The 19813-nt window shown below is 43.5% G+C and overlaps 1 protein-coding gene across 1 annotated transcript in view; it reads right to left on the bottom strand.

The window, feature by feature from the left end:
- DDAH1 (dimethylarginine dimethylaminohydrolase 1) overlaps nucleotides 1-19813 on the bottom strand; it is a 55772-nt gene that overhangs the window by 11816 nt on the left and 24143 nt on the right. The window contains exons 2-4 of the mRNA XM_061354401.1: nucleotides 7394-7493; nucleotides 6143-6216; nucleotides 5457-5576 (exon numbers count right to left, since the gene is read on the bottom strand). Coding sequence (XP_061210385.1) covers nucleotides 5457-5576; nucleotides 6143-6216; nucleotides 7394-7493 — 294 coding nt within the window. The remainder of the gene's footprint in view (nucleotides 1-5456; nucleotides 5577-6142; nucleotides 6217-7393; nucleotides 7494-19813) is intronic.

The raw sequence follows: 19813 nt of genomic DNA, 5'->3' as shown, positions 1-19813 counted from the left end.
ACTGCACATGTTCCAATACACTCCTGTCCACAATGAAATCCCATTGACTAATGAGGTCAGAGCCTGGGTTACCAAGGACAAGCTCAGAAGTGCAGATGTCACCACTGCTCCGGAGCACACGAGGGGTTACAAGCTTAGCTGCATTACCTGCTCTGCCTTGAACTTGCATGGCAATGCAACTCAGCCCTGACATCCACCACAGCCACGCTGCCTCTGCAGTCAGCATGCGTTCTTCTGAAACCCCAGACATTTCAAATGCGACTCCATTATACCAGATCCCAGAGGGAATACTGCAGACACAGCTGGCCACAGGAATTAAGCTCAGGCCATATGGTGAGATGAGTGCTCTCCTCATTGCAGCCCTCACTCCTAGGCACCATGCTGGATTTCCTACCTTCCTTCCAGGTCCTCTCCTCCTTTCTGAGATCCATCAGCAAACACCAGGCATCTGGCATTACCCCAGAGCAATGGGCTCACACCAAGTCTTTCTCTACCAGTTCCATGGAAAGACCCTGTTGTTAGTGCTTTGGAAAGTGCCCAACATAAAGGACAACATAATTTCCCAATAGGCAAGAACACAACTTCCTTAGCAGCCACTTGCTACAAATACAATATATACTGCTTGCAACTGTGTGGTTGAGTTTGCCGAAGCTGGGAACATATGTAGCCCTCAGATCCTTTAGGATTGTTACCAAGTTATCCAAAGGGTGACACAGAATGGTTTGAACATAGACAAAGCTGCTCAAACCAAGGACTGTGACCACCATCATCTGCTTCTGTCCAAATCTTCACTCGTCACAGAAAGTAGAGGGGATTTGTGCTCTGTACAACCAACACAGACACCAAAGGACAGAAACACAGCTTTTCAGGATTTAGTACAGAGGGAGTACAGCAATAGATTCTGTGTCACAGTTCCCATTGCCATCTTGTCTAACACTGGATTACATCCTGGGCCAGTTTCTGCTCTTCTGTTGTCACAGCAAGACCCCAGGGCTGCGTCCCTCGTTGTGGTAAGCACCGTGCAGAGCATTCTCCTGCAGTGCTGCCTCACCACCATCCTACACTGGGGTCAACACTGTCCCAACCCAAATTCATCCTCACTCACACTCACGGTAAAGGTCAGTGACTCCAACAGTGCAGGATCAGAGCCCAAATCCGACAAGCTTGGAGGAAATCCTGGCCTCATTGGAGTAACAGAAAAATCCCAGGCTTTACCGGCTCAACAGCCATGGCTAATGTTCAACTATGGAATTGCGCATATGGAATTATGAACAGGTTTAACTACAAAAAGGAATTATATGTATGCTGAAAACAGCAGAGGAAAGTTAAAATTTCAGCTGTAATAGCCACTACAGGCCCTGGTACTTTCTGCAGTTCATTTGTCTCTCTCTTTTACTCAGTTTCCTCAAGTGCCACTTTTCAGCTGCAGCCCAAATAAATATTCTATACTTGCCAGAGCCTGAAGAGGATTTCGCAGTTAACATGTCACTTCTGATTTATTATCTGCTTCTAGCATGTGCTCTATAATCCTAAACTCTGTGCACTCATTTCCTAGCTCACTTGCAGTGCTTTACATTACACACACTGCACTAAACTCATAATCAATTGCACTCTGCCATATGTGAGCACCAGATACAATTTCTTTCTCTATTTTTAAAGTATAGTAAGGACACATAAGTTGCACCAGTAAGAACAACGAAGGAAAATTTCTCTTTCAAACAAGACTGTTAGTAGGAAGATAAATTCTATTTTAAATAAGAAATGTTAGCATTGCACGATGTAGCAGTTCACTTGCTGCCTAACAAGACACTCCATGGAATGAAAACAACTCAACCAGAGATAGTTAAAGACAGCTTAATCATCTTGCTTGTATGACTGCATTTCCAGACATGAAAAATGGCAATAACAAAGGAGAGGTTTAAAATAACAAGCTATCACAATAAAGGAGTGACATGCTGGGCCGTGCCAGACAAATGACCCAGTGGAAGGTCAGGGGACCATACTGCCACACAGACTGCAATGGGTAATGAAGGGAACAGCTGACAACACTGCTATAGCTCAGCTGCCCCACTAAAATGCAGGGAGCAGCTTTTAATTTCGAGTACCAGAGTCTCCCAGAGATCCTCTTGCAATTGCATTCCCACAGGACTGCAAGAAGCTGATTACCAACTGACATTTTTTTCTTCAGAGGCAAGTGAACAAACACAAAGAAATCACTGAGGTCATAAAGCAAGAATTCAGATGTTAAGAGAATGTTCCTGATCAGCAGCACTGCCAACTCCATCGTTTCCAAGATGGATGCTCTACTTATTTGTTTTCCAATAATTTCTCTGAAGAGATTTAGACTGGAGGAACAGCTAGAGGCTCCCCCGAATGACAGTGGAGTTGGATCCAATACACTGAACAAGAAACGCACTCTGGGTAACTTCATATGTGGCTCTGACTGGGACGTGGTTGCCTGATGTAACTTGCTAGCTTGCTAGGAGAAGGATATATGCTGTGGCACAACACTGCTGTTCCAGGCCAGAGTCCCTAACGTCAACTGGTGTGACCTCAAGTGGTGTGGACCCTAACCTCAAATGGTGTGAGCAAACATGACCATCACACACACATAAACAACGCCGCTGAATGTCTGATGAAGAGAAACACTGAAAACTGACATAGTTAATCTCTTTTTAAAAGATACCCACCAACAATCGAGGCTGCTAGGTTACCTTGTTCATTACCATCTTCTTTTCAAGATGTATCTGCTTTTTACTATACCTTGACTAATGCTGGTGTTTACTTGATACTTAGTTACCACCAACGTTTAATCAGCTTATTCAAAATATATTTTTGGCTATGATAGCTGAATTGATGCACTACAACAGCGAGCAGAGCTGTGCAAAAGGCTTCAATCAAACTGATGAGTTCTCAGATTAGTCCTGGCTCAAGTTCAAATTGCAGCTCTGAGCAACCAGTACTTGAATTTTGCTCATGTTTATAAACATTCTGTACAAGTATAGGGCTGTGTGGATATCTGCAAAGTTCATCAGGCTGCTGCTCACAACACATGTAGAGTTTGAGACTGAATATTTGGGATTGTGCATATTTCACAGGGAAAGATGCAGGGCACCTTCCATCCCAGACTAAATCAATCGAACAGCATCAGGAACATCAGACTTCTACAACCAAAACTATTTGTCATTCCTTAGGGAAGATGACATGGGTCAAAAGCTGGGAATGCGCTCCCAGAGCTTCATGTAGTGTCTTCTAATAGGAGAGTAACGTTGACAGCTTCTTCAAATGAATGAGCAAACTTAAAGCCACTCCAAACTGGGAAGTCAAAGGATCATCCTCTTGTTTAAGAGCTCAGGCAGAACAATCAGGCTGCTATCCTGATTTACCATTTATTGCTGCCAGGCTGCAAGTCTAAGGCAGCCAGGAATATACTTTCCTGGCCTCCATAATTCAACCCATCTCCAGCAGGGGAGATGGAGATTTGAAATGTTGGGTTTATCATAGCTGGGGACTGATAGATTTTAAATAATAAACTGTCATCAGGTTAAAAAAAATACATAAAAGAAATAACCCCCCCCCAACTTTGCTACTGAGCTCTAATAGTAAAAATTATGCTTCTGGGAAATGAAAAGTCCTAGGATTATACCCATGAGGAAAATGTGCAAGCTCTGAAAAGCAAATGTGCAATGAATTATCACAGCATGGCAGTAAGGACAAGAAGTCTCCTGGGCCTCCATCTTGCAAATATTTAAGAATGTTTCATATTAATAAATATCACTAGCTTACTGAAGCTGAGGAGATGTACAAGACATGCCGGATGGGCTCCTAAGCTCTTTGGGGGCCAGCGATGTTGCTTTCAGAGTTACATATTATTTCTGCTGTAAATGCTCTGCCTGGCACAGATTCAGTTCAGTAGCCCTGGGCACTGATAGCAGTGCTGCTCTAAATTCACACTTCAGAATCAGGGCAAGAGATGCAAGTCGGGTTGCATAAGCTGCATTTAAACTGAGCGGATTTCAGATGCTTTCTCACTAGTACAGCAGAGCTATCTCCACCACTCCTCATTTATTATAAGGGACGCAAAGCTGGCTTCCTTCATGAGTTAGCAATCATGTTGTGCCATGGAGGGTTCTGCACAGCCTAAGAGCAGAGCCTGCACTTAGGTTCTTTTTTGGCAAAAGAATCAGCATAATCATAAGCTGAAAATTTAGGACTTGCTGCCATCACCTTAAATTTTGGTTTAACCTTTCAAGGCAAGTCCTGAGAAAAATGCGTAAGGCAGCAGTAATGCTTTCAGACATGCTCTGGCTTACCTGTATCTCCAACCGAAGTGGGCAGCACGGTAGGTCCTAATGTACCAAGAGGGACAAACTCCCTCCAGTTTCACTTCAGGTAAATCTCAGTTGCACTTTGCTGGTTTGGTGCCCCAGCCAAAGTTTCTGCTGCCAGGCATCAGTGCCTGCGGCTGCACTACCATGCAGGAGCAGAGATGCTGATCTCACAGGTGAGCTGTCTCATTGCCTATATGCCTAATGAGATTCACAGCTTCAGGTGTCTCTGCACCCACACCTCTAAAAAATCTTATTTTGGTCGATTTGCTCAGAACACACTCAGCAGGCAGGAAAGCCATTGAGCCCAGTGCAAACCACAGCAGCAATAAACATCTCCCATGGGATGGTGGTGTTAGTACAGTGTTGACCTGCTACACAATGGATTATTGGTTTCCAAGTCTGCTAAGTAAAGAGAGACCCAGACTCATGAGGCCTCTTAGTGTCACGGTTCAAACCCACACCTCCCAATCTAGAGGAAAACATTTAGAGACTCAAATTATTGGTCAGGCTGCAGTAAGACTACACTTCTATCTGTTGAAGCCAAGCTGTTATAAGACCCTCTTGGGACCAGAGCAGAAAATGCACAACCAGGAAGGAACTTAGCTTTGCAGCCAGGTGATGGAGGAAGGAGGGATGGGGAGTTTTGGATGCTGGTCCCTGTGGCCGGAGTTACTTCCTGATTTTTTTCCAGGAAGTCTACACTGCAAAATGCATTCAGAGGTCATCTTCACAGCAAGGATCAGACCCTTCTCCCTCCTTCTTCATGCCAAAACTTTTACTTCCCCTCTGGCAATTTTAAAAGCCACATGGCAACATTTGAAGTAAATATCAACACCACTCTGATATTTCCTTCCTCCCTCTATCACAAAATTATCACCTTTTTAGTCAACAGAGCTGTAAGTAATAACCTGTAAAATCCATTTATTTCCTGATGATAGCTAAAGCTAAATTAACATCACCGTTCTCTTGCCCAATATAAACACTCTTTATGGTTTGCACATGAGAGACCCTGGGATGTACTAATTTCCTCTTTCACTGATCTACATCTATTTTAAAATTCAGTATTCTTGAGCTGAGATTAAAAAGAAAAGAACCCAACAAGTTTGTTGCTCTGATATGCCGTACCTTAAGGGCTTTCTGTGCAGCTTCACTTGATCCAATAGCAATCAAGTTTGGTCCAGCCATGCTGCAAAAGCTCTTCAGATGCAAAGAATCATGAACAGGGACTGTGGAGACAGCATAATCCTGTATGGAAGCAAAGAATGGTTGCTATACATGTTTTTAAATTGCCCTAGGCCCATCATTATATTGAGACATTCCATGATTAATTTTACTCTCTGCAAGTTAACAACAGCCACATATCGCAGGGCAGTATCAACTGTTCAAGATACCCCTCTGGACCAGCTTGCCCTGTCTGGTTCAATGGACTAAAACCCAGAACATGTTTAAAAGATTACTGTTGTTGCAACTGCAAATAAACATATTAAAAAGCATAGTTAAACAGTACGTACGCAAAACCTGTCCAGCGATCAGAAATAAGAACACGTTGGCAATACATAAGAAGACTAAGAACATGAATGTTGATAACAGCCACCACTATCCAAGTTACTTTTATGCTGTAATCTTACTCTTCATACGCAACTTTAGCATCTCTCACTTAATGGGAGGCTCAGACCTTCTCAGTGACTTGTACTTTTCTGTAATTCCTAAATAAAGCACTTGAGTCTGACAAGCATCTTGGCCAGTATAAATTTACATTTATTCAGTGCATGATAGCTTATATTTCCCCTGGCATGAATGAATCTACAGACCTTAAATGTGTCAGCCAGAATTTCTGCACCACGTTGATTTGTTCGCCTGGAAAGACCCACAAAAAATTCTCTGCCTGGAATGAAAAAATAAGGGTAAAACAATTACAACATTTTTCTAAAACCACCCCCCCCCCCAAAAAAAAAGAAAATATCACATCAGCCCCTGCATCAGAGCACACACACTTTAACAACAGTCCAGCTTTAGAGACATTCTGAAGCAATCTTTCATGGATTGTCATTTTCCATCTTTCTCTTCTCAAGTTGAGTAGCAAAACTGAAAATTCAGCACAGAAGAATGCAACCTGCAATTCTGAACTGATAATTTAAAGCAATTATCTTTTTCCAGAAGACACATTTCACCAGAAGCATAAATAGCTTCCTCTTCTAAAGCTCTGCAACAGTCACTGAGTCAGGAAAGAGAACAGCTGGGCTGGATTAGTACAGCACTGATTGACCATTTCTCTCTCCCACTGAGATTTCCTCTGGTCTCAAAGGCAGCTCTGCAGCCACCAGCATCCTCCAGCTCCAAAGAAAATCAGTGCTGGATCTGCACTGTTTTAGAAAGGCCTCCCTTCCTGATCTGCCTCTTTTGAGACCCTTCTTTCCCCTTGGTTAACCAAGACAAGAGCTAGTCTACTGTGATGCTGATCAAAATGAACAGGCTCATTCAGCACAGGTGGGGAGCAAGCGTGTGTGCATCCAATGTGAGAAAATGCCTAATGGGTTTAATGACACAAAAAACACAGGCAGTATCTTCATCTTTGAAGGCAACCATGCATATAAGTTATCTAACAAATGACATCTGGCAGGCAACTCCACCACTTTCTCCAGAAACTGAAAATGCATTTTTCACATTTGATTCCTTTACCTAGTGATAACTGTCTGCACCAAGCTTCTACAAGCCCTGAAAATGAGCCTGGTGAACTTGGCTGCTTGTAATAAGGAATATGAAACAACTGCAGCCAGTTGACTACCGAAAGCATTTTTCTTATCGGTACTTTACAAGCTTAAGTAAAATTTGTATGCGCAGTGCTGCTCTTTGTACCGTGTGTACTGCTACTTCATTTAGTCAGGCATTAGGTAGGATTGAAATAGGGTTGCATTGAAAATTCATCTCTGCTGCCTTCGTGACATGTAGTGAACAACTGATTTAACAAACCACACAAACGACATTTTACGATGCAGGCAACAGAGAACACACATCTTCAAGGCAGCTGGAATAGGTAAGCAGCAAAGTCACTACCGCTATACCTGTAAATAAGACATCTCCACCATCCAAGGTAGCATTTTCATCCACCATCTCTACTATATTGAGGTTGAGACTTTCTAGTGCTCTCTTCATGGATTCAACCTGTTTAAGAGAAAGTTTAGACATACTGTATCATTGAAAAACTTAAAAACAACACCAGAAATACATATCATTAATAAGAATTAAAGTTCTTTAAGTTAGTAAGATGGATGGCAGGGTCCTTTGTGTCCCTGCCCATTGCAGTTTCCCAGCTCTCCAGAGACCTTCATGGTCTGGATGGGATGGGGTACCAGTTAGCTCGTCTGATCTGCTCTCTGGAGGTTCCTCTTTCTCTCTATCACATCCTTATTCTCCAGCTACTTTACAGAAAACGCCTTGGACTCGGACACACTGTTAAAGTAGGTGCCTCAGTTTAAAGTTGAATGGGAAAAAGGCAGGTCTTTGTGCAACCTGGAGAATGCTGATGGGTTAATGCTGCAATGCAGAACTGTATCCAGGAGCTTCCCAGGAGCAAGGGACTCATCCTCCCCATGCAAAATCCCATCTAAGGCTTTGGCACACAGACTGGAGCAAGCCTGAACATGCCCTTTACAATTATTAATACTTCGTTTCACTCATCTTTTGCGTGATGCTAAAATTACTTCAGGCTGAAACCTGGCACTCGGGAGTCTCCAATAGTAACACTTCATCTTCCTTAATCTTGTTGCTCCTTCTCCAGTGTTCTTTAAAATTAGGCTTATAGGGAAGACTAGACCCACATAGGATTTTAAAAATAAATAGGAAACAGCTGAATTAATACTGGAGAAGTGTTGTACAGATACAGAAACATTTTATAACATCTGTGTACTGATAGCACAAAGCTTTCTTTTCCCTGTGAAGCCCAGTGGTTTTCACTGTCCAGGTGCTACGTGCTTAAGAGCCATAAGACGCCAACGAAGAAAACAATTGCTTAATATTGAGAAATAGCATTGAGGCTTTATATAAGGCTCCAAATCCAAGAACACACAGGCTTGCTGTTCTGTACTGACACGAAGCATGCAAGCAAACTCATGACTGGGACACCCTGATACAGGAGTACACCAGCCACAAACAGTTGGAATGAATAAATAAATAACTCATCTGATGAGTATATTTAAGGCAGAAGGCCAAACCACAGGAGAAAACAGTAACACCCAGCCTCTTGTGTGGTCACCTATCTCCAGTTAATTCACCCCCCTCCAGCAGGTTCCAAAACCAAAACACCAAGAAGAGAAAGCCCTTTCAGGAGACATGCTGCTAATCAGATGCTGCCAGCAGACTTGGTTTGGGCTTGAAGAGGAAGCCAAGCTAGTGGCTGCCCTTGCTGAGCACCCACTCCCCATGCTGCTTCTGTCTTCCTCCCCAGTACCATGTTCACACCAGCCAGGAGTACCCCTCTTGCTTTCTGTGGGAGAGCCAAAAGCAAAAACTTCTCTGGACCACAGAAGAACATCTGAGGGAGTACAGAGGTGCAAAAACCCAGGAAGCCTGCAGGGAAGACATGGAAGTGCCTCGTGCTGCAAGGTTCTTTACAGACCTAATGGGCCCAGGAGCTGTACAACAAGCACTGCAAGCAAGACAGACACTCTGGCTGGAAAATCTGTTTGTTAATGGCCTAATAAACTTAATAGTCAAAAGGCAGCACATTACTGTGAGGAGAAAAGCAGCATCTCGGCTGTGTGTGAGAGGTTGGGGGTACAAAAGCCCAAAGGCAGATCTACCCATGACCAGATCAAACAAGCACCAGTCACCAAGCTGGGTGTAGGATCCCTCTAGCAGGTGGAAAACTGACTTTTTACCTGAGCATTGCAACCGCGCAAAATGCTTGCACTGTTGGAGAAGCAACTCTGACACAGACAGGAAAGGCGCCACAGAGCTTCCCAGGAGACACAGGCAGGGAAGCAGCAGCGCTTCACATCCCCAGGCCAGAATGGCCAATTAATAACACTTGCACTAGAGTACCAATTAAGCAAAGTGCCTAACTAATGAGAATAGTGGAAGGTAAATGCTGACTTTGGATTTGTGATTCAAGTCGTATGGATGTTTTAATCACCAGCTGCTGAGTACCATTTAACCACCGTGCTATGGCAGAGATGCCTCAAATTGTTTCTTTATTTAATTTACAGGGCTTGATGCAGCTGTAGCACAGAGATTAAGGAAAGTTATCAGAACTAAAAGTTGTCCACAGAAAACTACTTTAATTTGCTTTGTGATTGTTCCAGGCTTTGAAGATATTTATAAGATGCTCAAGATGTTTTCCCCCCAACAGTTGAGCTCATTTTAGCTTATGGAACCAAATTTAAGTAAATAAAATGACTGCCATATAAATAGCTGCATCTTTTTTCCATGATGGGTGTTAATGGATTCGAGTCTACAGTTCAACATTTGCAGGGGTTTTAAGCAGCCAGTAGAAATTCCTAGAGTTTTAATTGGAAAGTGCTGTTCACACATCTAGTGACATATGCTAGGGATATCTTTCAATATCCTCTGCTTGTGTAAAACAGAAGTCCCAAGTTTGCTTTCTGTAGGCAATATCAGCAACTTTATTCAGTAGATGCAGAAATGAAAAGTGGACCACAAACTGAAATGGAGATGAGCAGAGGGAAGACTTGATGCTATTAAAAGGCAACTAGATAAAAAACAACAAACTTGTAAATTCATGATTCAACAAAACCAGAAATGAGCAGCCCATCTGCTTTTGCATATAGCTGAGTTTCCTGCATGGGGATAGCAGTCTTGCATTGCCTCCACCACATCATCTTTAAAGCCATCCTGCAGCAGTCCTGAGCAGGATCTCCAACACAGCACATCTACGGTACTTGTCTGACAGATGACCACCTCAGAAGCAGCGTACTGTGTCATTCAGAGTTTGGGTTAGTATACGGTAAAGCCCACACAAATCGCTTGAGTCTATATCTTATCATTGCAAAAGGAAATAGAGAGCTTGGCTCTCTCCTTAAGCTGTCTCACATCAGAAGGATTGCGCCATTTTCCGGAGCTCCTACCCCAGAGGGAAAACAAGATAGATTCTTTAGCCAAGGAGGGAGAAGTGATTGTTATCCTCAAGCAAGAAGTTAAAAATAAGGATGCAGCATTTGATTTTTATAAAGCCCTTTCCCCTCCTCACATTATCCACCCCAAACAATCTCTTTTTCTTAAGGATAGTCTGATGAAATTCTGTAATGAAAGAAAGACCAATTCACAGCACAAGCTTTGATGTATGAACAAATAACCACATCTTTCCTTTTTTGCTTCCCCAGGACAGAAGTGAAAAAAGGTAGATGGAGAAAAATCCTCTACGAAGCCACAGTTACCCAGGAGACACCAGTAAAACAGACAAAGCATTTGGACATGACCTGATCACAAGCATATTCACTACGAAGAAGACTTACTGCTTGCTTTTTTTCATAAGCAGCCAAGAGGAAAAGTCACCTTCCCTCGCTTTATCTCCTTTATTTGAAAACGAAAATCCCAGGTAGTCACCATTGTAGCACACAAAGAAAACACTCATCAGTATCCTTTCAAGATTTCTGTATCGTATTATCTCAGGTCAGCTTAAGGGTTGTAACACGATATTGGGTTTTATTGTACATGTACCCATTAGTACAGCAGTTGAGTGTTAAAGCTTGTATGCTTTGTGTACTGATATTTTTTTCTAATAAGCACATTCCTGGTGTGAGACGGGATGTGTCTAATCCATAGCAAAGCTGATTGAGAGACAATAGGCTCCAGCCAGCTCAGCTCTGTTTCAAGGAAAGAGGACAATAACTACATTTGACATTTATAAGAATCTAATTTCCTCATGCTTTAAAAATGGAGCTCATTACCCTCCGGACTGGTGCCTTCCACCAATTACTGTAACTGATGTGTGGGAGTTTTTCCTTCTCCATATTAGTATTTGATGCACTCTAAACTGAGGCTGCTTCCTAAATTATTTACTGGTCTTCTGTGTACTAACTGTGTTATGGGATTTATGTTATTGACAGTAACAATGAAATTACCTTTTCGAAAGACAGTGGAAACAAGGAAACAAGAAAATGGTTTTTACGAACCACAGGCTCACCCCTGCCAAAAGCAGGGCAGCGTTTCCCCTGAGGTGCCAGGAGTGGGCAGACTTAACATATGCAGAAGTTAAGACTATGGTATCTCTGAGGTGACTATTTCTGGAGCCATTAGCTCCAAGTTCACAAAGTGCCACTGTCAATATATAATGCATTTTTCAGCAAGGCTCTGAGTGAAGGCTATAAATAGAGATGGACAAATCTGGAGCCAGGAAAGGGTAGACTTCAGTTTTGCAAAACCAGATACTAGTGTTGGTCATGATCCAGGTTCTTGTCTGAATGTGCTCCATTTGGGGATGAGAAAAATCTGTCTCCTCTTGATGATAAGCATTGCCCTTCTGGGCTTGCAGAGGCTCCAATGAAAATAAAGCAGCACTGTAACAGTTTTGAGAAGAAAACCCCACTACTAGTTATTTTCTTGCTTTAAGTAGGTCAGATAAACACCCTAGTGTATATTGATCTCAGAAACTTGTGGGATATGGGTTATGGCACCCAGTGTTGATACCAGAAAGGGCCCTGGTTTTAAAGAGGTCAGCAGGAAAATGGTGGAAGAACAAGATGCTCCAGCACTGCTGTTCAAAGCAGATCACACTGTAGGAGTGTGTTAAGTGCAAGGAAAGTAAGGTCAGCTCTGTTCCACAAACAGCCACCAGCACAGCCTGGTAAGGACGCCCCGTTCCTGCATTCCCACCCCTGCAGCTGACAGACCATGGTTTGCCTTGGCAATAGATCCCACTTTCCAGGCACACAGGGCCTTTGTGTTCATCCCACCACCTCTTCTGGGAAAGAGAGAGAAGGTGAAGAGTGGTAGCAGCCTGGGCCTGAAGAGAATGGCCAGCTGCTCAGTTTTGTGCTCCTGGATATGGGTAGAAACGCTGCTCCCAAGGCATCCAGATTTCATTCATACTGCTCAGTTCAGTGATCCAATGACTTCAAACTAAGCTGTGCATCACAACATGTAGAAAACTTAGAACATATAGAGAACCCTTTCTGGGACTTTCAGTCGATCCTACCTTGCCACTCTCTGCCAACAGAGACATCCAAGGCCAGGTCCTCAGCCAACCAGTGGGGCAGTTGCTCTGTAGCATCCATCAGACTTGCAGTGCCCCGGTGACTGTGTCAGAGTATCAGCACACAGCCAGCACCACACACCACTGGCAGATGTGGTGCTCCTTCCAATCTGCTCAGACAGATGTGCCATCCACTGTGCATGCAGCATAGCTCATCCTCAGCCATTTTTCATCAAAGGAGGCCACAGGAGGGCTGGGAAGCAACACTGCGGTACTCCCAAGCCATATTTTCAAGCTGAAGGTAACTTGTTAGTTGCTCCTGATACACAGACCCTACGCCTACACTTTCAGGTTGCAGCTCTGAGACAGTTTCATCCTTAGGCAAAGCTTGCACCAAGCAGGCACTGCTTTTGGCAAAATTTGGGTAGTTTATGAACTGTGGTGTTCAGAAACCGATCCATGGATAATTACTCCACTTGTTATTGCCCACACACTGCTAGTTATGGATCCAAATCCACTTACTGCCCTACTATTGAAACAGTTGCAATGTGTGTGCCTAGAGCTGATGTACTTAATGACAAACGTCTACTGCCCCAAGAGTGATCCAAGATCATGGCCTGGACAGCAACATAGGGATGGACCTTGACACAGTTGTGAGGTGAGCTGATGCCATCCTCATGAAGTTTAACCATGCCAAGTGCAAGGTCCCACACCTGGGTCGGAGCAATCCCAGGCACAGCTACAGGCTGGGCAGAGAAGAGATTCAGAGCAGCCCTAAGGAGAAGGACTTGGAGGTGCTGGTCAATGAGAAAATGAACATGAGCCAGCAGTGTGCGCTTGCAGCCCAGAAAGCCAACCGTATCCTGGGCTGCATCAAAAGCAGCGTGACCAGCAGCTTGAGGGAGGTGATCCTGCCCCTTTATTCTGCTCTCCTGAGACCTCACTTGGAGTATTGTGTGCAGTTCTGGTGTCCTCAACATAAAAAGGACATGGATCTGTTGGAACAAACCCAGAGAAGGGCCACAAGAATGATCAGGGGACTGGAGCACCTCCCATATGAAGATAGGCTGAGAAAGTTGGGACTGTTGAGCCTGCTGAAGAGAAGGCTGCGTGGAGACCTCATAGCAGCCTTCCAGTATCTGAACGGGGCCTATAGGGATGCAGGGGAGGGACTCTTCATTAGGGACTGTAGTGACAGGACAAGGGGTAATGGGTTAAAACTTAAACAGGGGAAGTTTAGATTGGATATAAGCAAGAAGTTCTCTACTATAAGGGTGGTGAGGCACTGGAATGGGTTGCCCAGGGAGGTTGTGAATGCTCCATCCCTGGCAGTGTTCAAGGCCAGGTTGGACAAGGCCTTGGGTGATATGGTTTAGTGTGAGGTGTCCCTGCCCATGGCAGGGGGATTGGAACTTGATGATCTTAAGGTCCTTTCCAACCCTAACTATTCTATGATGCTATGATTAACTGGGAAAGGGGAAGCATGGGAAGAGCTGACCACAGGCAGTACAGAGAGGGACTGGCACACAGAAAAGGAACAGAAAGTGGCATGTGGTGTCCAGAGCTTATCCCAGGAAAGCTTTTCTGCCATGCAGGTGCCTGGCAGGTCTCAGGAGGTCATCTCCTCTTCCAGGTACATGAAGTTAAAAGAAAAAAAAAAAAAATCACAATTAATCTGAATGTCCTTGGAGCATATTGTGTTCTAATAGCTAAACAGAACCAAAGCACATGAGAACAATTTACATGGTTCACCAGCAATAAACCGTGCCCGGGTTTCCCCTTCTTCTCTTCCACCACTTAGCCTTTAAAATATAGGGATGCTGTTTCCCACAAAACAGGAGCCAGCAACCTGCTCACTTGCTGCAAAAAGTTGGGCTCAGATTTCGACCCACAGCAAGTGGAAATCATTTCAATTGGGTATAGAAAACATCACAGAAGAAAAAGGGATGCTTAAAAAGTTGGAGATTGAAAGTACAAAAGAAGGCTCACTAAGATCCCCTAAGCATAAAATCAGGTTAGTGGAAAAGTTTAAGCGGCATGAATGCGTTGTTACAGAAGAACAGGGGAGATTTTGCCGGATAAAGACGATGACATGAAATTCAAGCCGTACGCAGGCATGCTGAGAAAGTAATGTTCTAAATACTTTCTGCTTACAATTACAAAATGATCAATTGTTAAGTGTTGGACAGAGAAATATATTCCATTCTGCCTGGACATGCACAGCAAGCCAAGAATGCACCTGGATAAGCCAAGCATTCATTATCTCCCAGACACTCAATATCCCATAATACCCCCAGCGGCTGCCAGCTCCTTGTCCACCCTTGACCACACGCCATGTGCCCCATTTCACAGCTGAAAGGTATTTAAAATTCATGAAGCCTGATGAAAGCTCGACTGTCACATTCTGCTCATTCCACAGGGTATGGGAAAACCGTGCAGAAGGGACATTTCAACCAGGGCTATTATGGCTCTTGAATAACCAATATTCCATTAAATTGCTAATAAACCCACTTGAAGATAAGTTGATCACAATCAAACCATACAGTAGCATTCCTTTCCTTTAACACCAAGTTGTCAGGTTTCACTCTGTACTGTACTACTGTTTCTGTGCCGTTTGTTCGTGCCTTGACACAGAGCATTCAAGATACTCACTTTGTCCCCAGTAATCTAAATGCCCTATTCTAAACAGGCTGAAAGACCTTTGGCAAGGATAATACTCTGCTTATTTTAAGGTAGGGGACTCCTTTCAAAGGGAAATCTATGCTAAAGAAGTGAAAAATAATTATACCTCTACCAGGATATTTGGGGGTTTGTGACTTCTTGAACAAAATGCTTAGAATTTGAATATGGTGGTAAATCACATGAGCACTCTCTGCTTCCCTAGCACCCCATCAAGCTTGATCTGGTCTAAATTTTCACTTGAGTTTGCAGTTCAGCAACTTGTTTCCTTCTCCCTCCACCAAATCTTAATCTTATCAACCAAAATAAATATATATGTAAAAAAAAACCTCTGGGAAAAAACCTTCAAGAGCATTTGTTTTGTATTAAAATGGATTTTGTTCAGTTCCTCGCAGTTAAGCGTCAAGCTGCTTGTATGCCTGCTGCTGCCTTCTGATCTTGCTGTGTGCACGTGTCATTGTGCCAAAAGGACTCCACATTTTTAAATTTCTAATACTGAAAAGCATGTCAAGTCTCCTTTTTGAAAGCTCTAATCTTATATTAAACTAACCCAATACTGCTGAAAACCATCTCCCACCCAGCTCCATCCCAGCAGGGAACCATCATCATCACCCAGCTCTGAACTCTTCCCATCACCTCCCCAAGGTGTGTGGGAGCCAACCTGCACAAATGGCCAAGAGTCATCATCAGAAAGATCCGGTCCATCTAGTCTGTCTGGTGAGGAGCTACAGACATGATCCAGTGGTCATCATGAGGCCCCCATTGCCACATACCAAGGATGAAGGAGAAGTAATTGGTCCAGTGGGCACCTGCCCAGAGCTGCCTGGATCCAACTCAATTCAGGGAGCAATGACCATCATTACAGGCAGCAAAGAATATTTTCCTTCACATTGAATTCACCCAATAACTGGCCTTTCACTGAGGAACATCCGGTTGCTCCTGTGTTATTTTATAATAAGGGCCCCACGGGCAGAGGTTATACTAACCCAGCATTCTTTCCCCGTTTAATAATAGGTTTCATTCATGCTCTCAGAGAACTTGAACTGTCTGTCTTATTCTAGCTATGTTAACACATCCTGTGAGAGTGCCCTGGAGCATCTAGACATATACAACAATAACGATGGCAGAAAATGCAAATTCTGACCAATTTCCATCTCCCAACTAGTTCCAGTAAGCTTCCCACTGCCAGGTAGGAAATCCCGGTAGGATTACAGAAGTTTGCTGATACACACAACATGGGATTAAATCCTTGAAAACACACCAACAGTTTTAAGTAGATAAAAATACACCTAGATACAAGTAAGCAAACTGTGAGTCACCTATTTAATTAAACTGGCCATCACACTGCTAGGTGGAGTATTTGAACCTAAAAACAGCCTTTAACCATCTAATACTATATTGATAGGCTCTAATAAATTCTTCAACTTTAAAGAAAATCATGCAGTAAGCATAAGCCATTATCCATCTCTGGCTACTGTTCCTTGAATTTAAGCTGACAAAAGCCTCTTAGGTGACAACAATGAATACTACTGACCAAAAGGGGACAATGACCCAGCAGATGCAGAACCATGACCTCAGCCCTGATGTGGGAGCACAAACGCCTCCCCCCAAAGCCACCCCAAAACCCTGTCACCAGAAGCACTGTAAGAGGCACCCATCCACCTTGTGATCAAGCACCAACCTTGTATGCACCACCAAAAGTCCTGAAAAATTGTGAATTTCTTGTTTATGACAGACACCTAAATGCTTGGAGAAAGACAACAGCCACCTGCCCTTCATAGGGTGATGTTTCACCCAGACAAAACCAGCATGCATCCAAACTCTTATATACAAACAAATCTGTGCAACAAATATTAATGAAGTAAGGAACTCCTTTAAGGCCTCCCTCAATGCTTCAAGGCATTTAATTACCTTGAAGACTACACAGTCTTCAGTGCATTGACATTTACACAACTCCTCCAAACAGTTTCTGCAACATAGGTGCAAGGATACAGAATTCAAAACTTTTTACAAAGATGCAGCACAGCAACACACACCCTTTTAATACTTGATGGATGAGAACTCATCTACTTTAAAACCAAAACCTATAGTAAAATACTTTTTTTAAAACCAGGAATTGCGTAGGTGCTTATTCTACGTTCAAGTCATGGTGATTTTGTATCTCAGAGAATGCTGTTGCTTTGATCACCCACAAGCATCATTAATGCAACTTCACCCACAGTTGCCAGGACAGCATTTAGTTGCAAGTTGGAATTAGGAGGGCTAAACCTGAACACACGACCTGAGCCTGTTCTAGGCAGGTGGCAGAGGATGAAATCCTGACCCAACCAAAAAGAGAATCCCCTCCATCCAAATGTCCCTTTATATTTTACACAACAAATGCAGAAACACAAATGTCAGTGTTCCTGGAAGAAAAGCATTTTAAGAGCACTGACAGATGCAAGGTGGTTGGTTGTTTTGTTCTTCTCCCTGCCTAACAAGCTGCTACACATGTTTACATATCCCGAGACCCTATTCTTTCAATAGAGCTACATACTGTGCTCAGCTAGGAATTGAGTCAAATGGGGGGGGGTGTGCTGTTATGTTTTCAAAAGAAATCCATTTCTTTGACATATTTGCAACTCAGTTACTCTGCATTTTGCTGTTGTATAAGTATCTTTAACTTGTACATGTGTGAGATACCAGTGGATTTAAACAAAGGGAAGCTTGTAAGCCACAGGGATAGGGGGAAAATGAAGGACCGCAAAATAACAGCTAAGCAAAGAGTAACTGTTCAAAGATTCTATTTAACTAAAGCTCTTCTGGTAGAAAGACACTGTAGATGTCAGACTCCTAACCCAACCGTGCACCTTCAGCAAGGTGTTCTGCTTCAGTATCTTCCTGCTTTGCTGTTACCTTGGGAAGGAAATATCTCTCTGCAGGCTTTTAAATATAACTTAGAAATTAGGGTTTCACTTAACGTGTTATTTAGTAAGAGCTACTCCGAAGGGGCAGCAAAGCCAGTAAGAACTCTTCCCAGCTACACTGCGCTGGGCTAATTTAATTTGATGCCCTACATTTCCTAATTCCAATTAGGCCTTCTGAACCTGAAGCAGCAAGCACATGCCCATGTTTCACTGCATCCAAGACAGTACTCTTCACAGAGAACCAGCGAAGTTCCCAAGGGGTTATGAATCAGAGCACCTGAGCTCTGCCCTCGTGTACATGAGGCACCGCTTTGGGGGACACAGTAATACCATGACCCTCCCAACAGGTCTCATGTTTGGAGTGATACCTGCCTGGCCCAACCACACCACTGCACAGAGCAAACAGCAGTGGCATGACTGACAGATGCAAGGCAACACTTGCTTTGCAAACAACAGCCCACTTCCAGACTCATGTGGGAATAGAGAGCACGTCTGTTGGAATAACAGCCAAGAGTTGATGATACAGCAGACTCCGGTATTACTTTATAGTCAGCCTAATGACTTTTCCTTTCTTGACACCATACTACAGAACTTCACTGCCTACAGAAATAAAGTGAAATAGGGAAATATACTACATTGTAACTAAATGGAAGCTATTACCTCACCAGGTCCTACCAACATATCAGAGGTATGGAAGTAGCCTGACACAGCCTGACACCAGACAAAGGTGATGCCAGAGCCTGTGAGCCCTTGCAGGACCTACTGCAAACAAAAGGTGAGCTTGAGGCTACAGCAGCAGTCGATCGTGAAAGTTAATTGAAAATCACTTAATGCATTGCTACTACTGATGAGCTGGGCTGTGTATTTCCTTGGCTGCTGTTTTTGGTTTTGGCTGCTGCGGGCTCTTGCCCCGCTGGAGAAGGTGTCACTGCTGCATAGGGTGGCTGAGCCCCCTCAAGTACCACAGTCCCAGCCAAGCAAGTTCCAGCCCTATGGAGAGGGCTCAGCTGTGGATGTGCCATGTCATCCAGCCTGGGAGGAGTAAAATGATACCTGCATCATGTGGCAAGCATGAGGGAAATTGCTGTGAGCACTTAGTCTATGGAACAACCACCTTTGACTGGCATTGAGCTATTAGTGCATCTCCTGCAAGCATCCTGGAAAAAAGGATAACCTTAAAGTTATGCATCTCATGTAAGGAAGATGCTCAAGAGTTCCTCACTCATTCCTCACAATCACTTAGGAACACTGGAGACAAGCATATATTTTTTTAGTTATATTAGCTAAAAAACAGCAAGGTTTTTAGCTTCTTCAGTAGGAAGGTTCATCTATCTGGTGTAACATCACATTGCACAGGCTTACAGATCTGTGGGTCAAGCAACAAAGTGGAAATCTGGGAAAATAATGACTGCTATGTTCTTTGTAGATGTTAGAGACAAGTTTTAAGAACAACACTAAATACTGCTGAATGCTTTTGATGCCCTACAAGTGGTAAGTGCTCAAGGGGAAAGATAGAAAGCCTGTTCTTCTACCTGTTCTGGTTGCCAAAAGAAAGTTATCACTGTAATTACACAACATTGAAGCAACTCTGTAAAAACAAATGCAGCCTGCAAGGTCAGAGCAGAAGGAATATAATATTTTGTTTGGCCTGTGCCACATTCATCTTCCACTGAAAAGAGGGCAAGGTAGGAAGCAAATCTCCAATGCGCTGGAAAACACCAAGTCTTTTCAGGACTCATTTCTAAAGG

This window comes from Neopsephotus bourkii, unplaced genomic scaffold (genome assembly GCF_033783945.1).
Source record: "Neopsephotus bourkii isolate Nb327-2 ecotype Australia unplaced genomic scaffold, CSIRO-AGI_Nbou_v1 NB_739, whole genome shotgun sequence".
In the NCBI taxonomy this organism is placed as follows: domain Eukaryota; kingdom Metazoa; phylum Chordata; class Aves; order Psittaciformes; family Psittacidae; genus Neopsephotus; species Neopsephotus bourkii.
This window is presented reverse-complemented; position numbering and strand designations above follow the sequence as displayed.